General features: G+C 34.9%; 1 protein-coding gene across 5 annotated transcripts in view; it reads right to left on the bottom strand.

The window, feature by feature from the left end:
• Positions 1 to 775: 775 nt before the first annotated feature.
• DENND4C (DENN domain containing 4C) overlaps positions 776 to 8272 on the bottom strand; it is a 77416-nt gene continuing 69919 nt past the window's right edge. For all 5 annotated transcript variants that reach the window (XM_040090066.2, XM_040090064.2, XM_040090067.2 and 2 more), the window contains 3 exons: positions 7615 to 7768; positions 6450 to 6514; positions 776 to 5786 (listed from right to left, as the gene is read on the bottom strand). In XM_040090066.2, coding sequence (XP_039946000.1) covers positions 5650 to 5786; positions 6450 to 6514; positions 7615 to 7768 — 356 coding nt within the window. In that variant the 3' untranslated portion in view covers positions 776 to 5649. The remainder of the gene's footprint in view (positions 5787 to 6449; positions 6515 to 7614; positions 7769 to 8272) is intronic.

The following is an 8272-nucleotide window of genomic DNA, read 5'->3' as shown; positions in this document are numbered from 1 at the left end:
GATAGCAGTCTGTGCTATGCATATTAGTCTCATCAGCAAGAAAGTTCTTTAGGGTCTGATATTGTTACTGCCAGATTAATGAACTGACTACCATACATGAGGGGGGTTGAAAGATACTCACATGTGGAGGTGAAGGCCTGAGGCACTGGCAATTTCTACTACTTAAATTTCCTTTCAGCCTCACTCCTATCCCTGCCCCATAAAATACTACAACAAAAACCAACCAACCAACCAAAAAATATACACACACCCCCCCCCCCCCCCCCCCCCAACTATGTTATGAATCAAGTATTTGCAAGCTAGGATGCATCAGGTGAAAGCATCACTCTGTGCCCCTATTATGAAAGCATCAAAGAACTAGAACTCCTGGGAGGTGTTCTCCCAAGTAAAGCCACAAATAAGCTGGAGAGAGCACCACCTGCCCTCAGGAAGCCAGGAGCCATGCTTTTCCTACAAACAAGAGTTTTACAGATTCTATCACATTGAGCCTGTTTTTCAGCTGTTCTTAACCTCTACTGATGCCCAGTGCTTGCTGAAGGTGCCAGAGAGCCATCCTCTCTAGAAGTCACACCTCCACAAGTAAATCCCATTTTTTTCCCCTCCCCCCCTGCCTCTGCTCTTTACCACCATTCAGAAGCCACTGAGGTACTGTGAAATACCCAGAAAGACAGTCAAAAGTCTTTTGCCCAACTATGGGCTGAATTTGCACTTCAGATTAAAGTGTCAGTCACATAAATTCCAGTGGTGAAAGAAGCTGAACGATGGCCCATTTTTACACAGGATGCGTATATATTTTATTCTGGGAACAACATTAAAAATTGTTTCTTAGTCTAGAATATCTATACAGAATTCAGGATATAGAGTGCCCTTTTAAACTCAAATTTTTGTCAAATGTACAAAAATATTACAGAGAAACAATTATTAATCAAAGCACAGTAAATGGATGCCATTTTTCAACAGTTCAAAGCAGTCTCTGAACCAGTGCAAATTTTATTGCATTAAGCTTCCCAGCTCCCTTAATAGATTCATAATTTATTCATACTACATCATTTCATCCTTGTTACAATATAGTTTATTTTAAGCTCCTACTGGGAGTTTAATGTGCTTCTAAACAACAGCGAACAATCCCTTTTATTTGCACCATTGGTTGGTGCAGACTGAAAGAACAAATAAAAACACCATCCGATCCTCTCATGTATGCATCATGATGTACAGCACAGGAGAGTACAGAACTAGAGTCCAATTCAACCATTCAATTTCAACACTTAAAAGAGTGGTTGTTTTTAAAAAGATCCATAGTGAAAAGCTGAGATACAGAATGCATTTTAAGATTTTTATTAGTTGAAAGAAAAAAATAACCCTTTTGTTGAAAATATACAATTATGTGAATAAAATTACCTGCTTATTGTTAATAAAATAGGAGTCATCTGCATTGCAGTAATTGTTGATTTAAGAGTTTTAAAGAGAAAGCTACTGAGTGGACTCTTCTGTTCCTTACATTTTAACAATTTGTTTTAAAAATATAATTTCTATGATCTAATTTAATATACATTTTGAAAATATCCCCTATGTTGCAGTTATTCAAGGAAAGCAGTAAACTCAATGAAAGGTATATTCTTTTAGCTGCAGCAATAAAAAAAGCCATTAATTCACAGTTAAAATAGAATATTACTCATTCACAAGTGCAATTTAGCTTGAGCTTAACCAATGTGAAATTCCACCAGGAACAAGACTAAGTTACTAGCAATATTAATTTAGTTTGAAACACATAGTAAACAAAATATTTTCCATTATAATTGTATTGTCTAAACTTGAGTTATATAAAATGTGAGGACAGGATATAAGTAACATACAGATGCTTCTAGTAACGTGTAAAAGCTGGTACCAATTACTGCTGTGCCAACACTGCAGCCACATCAGTCTCCTAGACTTAAAGGATTTTCAAAATTGTCAAGTTTTGGTGATGTGCCAGAATATAATTAATAAAAAAAAGCTTTGTAACTTAAGAATCCTGATTTTAAACATTTAAGACCTTATTTGTTGTTTTAATTGCACACACACACACAAACAAACAAACAAAAAAACACCCCAACCCTCCCCAAAAAACAATACCAAAAAACCACCGACCCCCCACAAAACAAAACAAAACAAAAAAAAACCACAAAAAAACCCAAAAACAAAAAAAAACAAAACCAAAACAAAACAACACAACCAAAACAAAACACAAAACAAAACCCACCCCACCCCCCAAACAAAACAAAACAAAAAACAACAACAAAAAACCCCACAACACCACAGCAACCCACCAAACAAAAAAACCCACAGCAACCCTTCTCATGTGAGGACAAAAGCTATATACATAACCCATAAATAGCTGGGTGAAAGGTGCAAGATAGTATCTTAGCACAACTGTCTGCAGTTCAACATCCTTAGCGAAACAATTTAAGGAAGCTTCTCTTCGATAACTGTTCTTCCAATACAAACTTTGAGTTCTTGGGCATAACTGAAATTCATTGTTCTCATCCACTTCTGTTACCAGGTTGCTTTACACTCTCATTTCATGCACATACTGCATATTTTGAAGTTAATACTGATCTGCAAATATTTTGTTCAGGTTGTATGTGGGAATTACAAAATATACGCAGAAGAACCATCTCCTGAACACTAGTTGTTGAGATACTAGAAAGAGTATGTGGAGGCAAGAGTTTCACAAGTGAGCAAAGTTCTAGTTCTTTTGTTTATATTGACAGAAAAACAGAACCAAAATCTAGCTTATTCTCATCCCTCCTTCACAACACTTTGCTCAGATCAATAATGCTTACAAATTTGGATTCAGATAAATTTGGGTTCCAAGGAGCTGGGTGTCAAACAAGTTAGAAGCATTTGTACGTAACTAAGTCATCCCCATGTAGCAAAAGAAGTTCATCCAAAGTCAACTAAATTGCAGAAGTGTGCCTTTAGTGCCTAATTTTCAGAAGAATAAAAGCGCTTGCAATGCACACACAAAAAACTTACGAAACTTTTCCCTGGGTATTTTTGGCCAGCTTTGTGAAACTCTTACTTTTCTTCCCCCCCAAAAAGCATCTGAGATGAAAACAAATTGTTTTCAGAGATCTCCCTTTTCATCTGAGCAATGGAATACATTAAAAAACCAAAGGATTAACTAGCTATTCTAACACCTAAGCATTAAAAACTCCCTATAGAAAGGTAAGGTCTTCCTTTTTTATTTTATATTAAAGAATCAATTCAAATATGCAGATTCAAGTTTTTAAGTGGCTACATGCAGGACCTACCATTTTGAAATGCAGGTGTCTACACCAGAAATAGCATTTAATTTGTAGTGTACAAAAATGCCAATATGCAAGAGCAAATCAAAACAAGTTCAATCCTGCAGCTGTCCTTTCCTCCTCTGGCTTTTCTTTTGTTGTTTTTTTTTTTTTGTTTGTTTGTTTAGTGTATATAGCTGGGAAAGATTTAACAATTAACACTAGGTGTTGTGACACAATCTGCTTTGCTGTCTTTACAACACTACTATCTTATTAATCTACATTTTCAGCAACAGATGAGAAAGTTGTTTGGAAATAAAGATGATATGTTTATAGAAACTAGTTCATAATAATGTTATTTACATGTTTTAAAACTGTTTGGATGTCACATATCTAAAACAGCACTCACTCATTAGACAGATTTTCCTTGCCATTTAATGAGCTGGAAGAATTTAAGGGCAACTAAAACTTGATTCCTTGCAAGTTGCATCACATAATCACATGGTTTGTCCATTTAATATGCAAAAAATGGTCTTTGTGTAGCTGTCTGCTGAAAAATAATGTATAGAGTTATACAGAAAAATTAGCTGGCTTTGATTTGTAGAAATGAAGTTGTTTGGACCAATGCTTGATATAGACTTTAATTTCAGAAGGATGGAACCATGTCAATTATCTAACTGGAGAAGAGAGAAAAGATGAGGAATCAAGGACATTCTTTAATTGTGATGTAGGTCAGATATCAACAAGCAACTATGCATAAACCCAAAGAATTAGAAAAAAAAAAAAAATCATTGTGTACTTTCTTGCTTTTAGCTGTTAAGAAAGCACAGTTTTTTTCATCATGAGAGAATCTGTCCAGGTAATATCCCCATATTAACTTAAGATCAGCACTTTTAGACAAAATACAAGGCATCAGTCTATCATGTAAATATATTTTGTCATAAATAGTGCAAATCCCTTGTTTTCACCTCATGAAAAAAAAAAAAAAAAGTTTTATTGTTTTATGTAAAAAAAAATGTTCCATACAGATCTTCATCCCTCATCATTTTGAAGAATGAAAATTTTTAAAAGTAGTATCAAGTAAATACATTCATACCCAGATGCAATTAATATTTTAAGCTATCCTCCTTTTACATGCTACAAATACCTTTTTTCTCTATGAATTATTCCATTGTAAAAGCCATACCACTAACTTTCAGCAAGAACCTGGAATAAATCTTATCATATTCTTCAAGTAACAGAAACACTTAAACTGTTGACCAGTATCCAGGCTCTCCTTGCCAAGACTGTAACTACTGTAGTCATTTAAATACGTGAGTGAGTCTTATCTACTAGAAGCAATACAAACGATGGATACATCTTTTCAGATCATACACATAAGCACTTCATTTCTGCTAATATACACCTTGAAGACCACCTTTATAAATACATCTTAATTGAAATATTGAATCTGGACTATCAGTGCAAAATAATTAACCCACAGGCTAGTATGAAACCAAGGGAGAGGGTGATAAAGAATTCAGGGAAGACACCTCTCAAGCACACATGCAAATAGTATAAAGCATAATTTTTTTCAGGCAGTATCTGTTGACAGTTCTTGTGTGTATTCTAATACCATTTGTGCTTCCTACATAATTTTTAGAAAACCATCCATTTCTGAGCTGCTTTGTTGTAGAAGCCTATTCTTCTTTGGAGAAAGCAGCCACTACATTTACAGGATCTTATAGTTTATCAGATAAAGAATACAGGAAAGTTTAGAATAAGTCTGTTTTCTCACAGCTGTAGACACTCATTTTGAAAAGGTCAGCAAAGGTAATTCAGAATACTGACTGGGACAAGAGTCAGGAAAAGGGTAGCAATTTAAGGTACTGTGATCTAATGAAAGCAATTGTGTTGCAGCTTCCAATCCAAGGTTTCAAATACTTACATTCATACAACTATACCATATACTAATAAAGGGATCCCTCTCTAGGTAAAGGTCATTTTAAAGAAGGATTGAAGAATCTGAGCACTGGAAAAGTAGTTCATTGAAATAGGCTAATATTGGTGGCCCTTAAGGAAGTCAGAACTATAGATTGCTGTTTTGTAATCAGCTTTTTGAACAACTTGATATGATGGAGGAAAATTTTGAGGAAATTAAAGGATATATATGGGGGAAAAGCAGATCAACCACTGAAACAAACTCATAATTTTAAATATTTTGACATACTTTACAATGTGCTTATGAGATGAATGAGAAGAATATATGTTGCAGCTCAATGAAACTGGTTTGACAAATTGCTCAACACCTCTTGAGACTCAAAAGTGTATATGTCACCATGCTCTTGGGTTTGTTCACCTCTGCTTTTGTCTCTCCAAAGTTTGGTGTGCGTCTTCCTTGTTTTTATATTAAAGGTGCTCCAAAGCACTTCCTGCAACACTCAACCCTGCTGCTTGGTGCAACATCTATTCTCTGCATCTTTTCAAGAACTTCCTTTGGTAGTTTTTTAAGTGCAAGTCTGTATTCACTATCAAAAACCTCTGAAACAGAAAAAAAACACAGTTGAGGTTATTTAAGAAACACTGTGCAATGCACACTACCATTCCTACAAAATGCTTTTGATGGTTTTTATATAGTAACAAAATTATCTTCATTAACTACATGCTGCTTTTTTTTTTTCAATATGCACCTTCTCAGAGGATGTGAAAAGCATCTCCATAAGATGGTGTGGCACCACAACACATCAAAGTGGATGCCCATTGCTTCTTTCACAGTTCCATTTTCCTGTTCCCAATGTATTTCCCCTATCACATTCCATATGGGAGTCACTTTGATTGCATAGTACCAAATAGAAGACAGGATAGAAGATATCAGGAGAGGGTGGGAAATCAGGTGTTTACATAACATAGGTCTGTTATGTAGGTTGGATAAAGATGGACAAGACTGAAAACAAACTTTCAGATGGGAAGAATTAAAATTTCAAGCTCTTCAAATACTCTTTGTTTAAAGTAACTCATTAATGGTTTCAAACAAAGTCAAAATTAATGGTTCCATCAGAATTATATTCACATAGAAGCAGCACCTGACTGACAGTGCAGTATTTTTCACTAAAACACAACTGAATCTTAGAGACAGATTTTATACAATAGCTTTCATGTAAAATATCCACAGGGACTATGCATTTCACAGTATTTTTTACTTACCAATGTCAATGTTTTCTCTTCCAAGAGACACCAGAGACAGGAAAAGAATTTCCCTGTAAAAACTCCTAGGGGAATATTTTGAAGGGTGAGTTAATGAAAGCATCAACTATCCTGTTTACAAAGCTATTATTGAAGACTTCCATTATGTAATTCCAACAAATGTTCTATTAACCTTGCTTGTGAAGAAAGTGCTCAATCTATGTGACTAATAGCTTAAGGTTTCCTAATGTCTGAATATTTTTACTTGATGCAGAAAGCTGTATTATTGCCAAATACTAGTAGTTACATTTTCTATGAAAAAATTCCTCTGCCATAGAAATGCCTAACAAACAAGAAATATTAAATTAACTGCCACTTTTTTATTTATTATGAATTCATTCCTGCCTGACCATGAAGGAATGTGTGGGTGTAGGTTTCTTTCAGATCACCCATGCTTTTGGTTTTTGTTTCAGAATGTCATAGTCAATCTCAAAAAAAGGTATCATTAAATAATCAGATATTATTTTTCCCCTTGTGGAAGTCATAAGGACACTTCTCTAGGCAGATCAGTTTCTTTTTAGTCACTACAAAACACAGAAACAAAGATGACTTAGCATGACAGACTTCAAACAAATCTTGTATCTTCTGTAATTTACTCCAGAGTCTGTGCTTTTGTGCAAAGCCTTCCGTGAACTGCACTGCAGGTTACAAAATGTACCATAAAAGAATTATTTACACATCTCCCTCTCTTTGCAGCTCATGCTGCATCCACTTTTCATAGCCAGTACTCCAGATTGCTAGAATTTCAGAAGATATAACTAGGAAGAATATTCCACATGCTGCAACAGGATGCTGCACACTTGTATTTATCAATGTGCTAGATCTGGAGCAACATCAAAACCTGTGTAATTAATACCTGCATTTTTCTTAGTCATTGTAAAATATCCATTTTTATTAAAGAATCATATTCATCCATTTGATCTGGATGAACTATACATCTAGAGGATTTAGAGTGTATCTGTTTGTAAACACTGGCATAAAAAAAATATACATGGTTTTTGATGGACACAAATGAAAGTGAATCATCCCCAGAGGTCCTTATGAAAATTATCACTATGCAATGTATTACAGTCTGATCTTATTTAATTTTTAGTGGCGAGAAGCTAAGAAGAGATGATGCCTTTACCTCTGTCGTTTCACATCTGGGTTAACTTTCTGTAGGAGGAGGTTGATCGGCTTAATAACATCATTGTGTTGAATACTTAGTTTGATGTTCTCTAACAAAGTGTTTGTTGCCTGCTGATCTTCTGCCAGTGTGGAGGGTTTCTTTTCAGAACAATCTGGGAAGTGGAACCATACAGACTATTAGAGCAGTAATGATTTTTTTTTTTCACTTTAATAAGCAGAAATTTCCAAAAGTGAGATACAAATAAGCTCTACTCAATCTACAGAAATTTGTTATAACAGAAAGACCTTGTCTGCTTATAGTCTTCACTCAAAAGTAACTTCACCCAGAAGTTACAGGATGCATCAAGTATCTACGTGCAAGAGGTCCCACATGACAGAGAAATACAAGTGACTGAAGAGTACCCAGGATCAGATGTTGCCTGTGGTGGTTAGATAGTTCAGTTTTATGGCTATACTTAAAAACTGGGTTCACTGCAAGAAGATTATCGTTACACAAGGGAAAAGAAATAAAACAGAAGTGACACTTCTCTTAGCAAAGAAACTTTTTTTTATCAAAACCCTTCTTAAAAGCCACCTACAATTAACTGATAACTTTGGGATACATATTGAAATAGATAATGTACAGTTGAATCAAACAGGAAATTACCATTTACCAT

This window comes from Hirundo rustica, chromosome Z (assembly GCF_015227805.2).
Source record: "Hirundo rustica isolate bHirRus1 chromosome Z, bHirRus1.pri.v3, whole genome shotgun sequence".
In the NCBI taxonomy this organism is placed as follows: domain Eukaryota; kingdom Metazoa; phylum Chordata; class Aves; order Passeriformes; family Hirundinidae; genus Hirundo; species Hirundo rustica.
The sequence above is the reverse complement of the archived record's forward strand: the minus strand, read 5'-3'. Positions and strand labels throughout refer to the sequence as shown.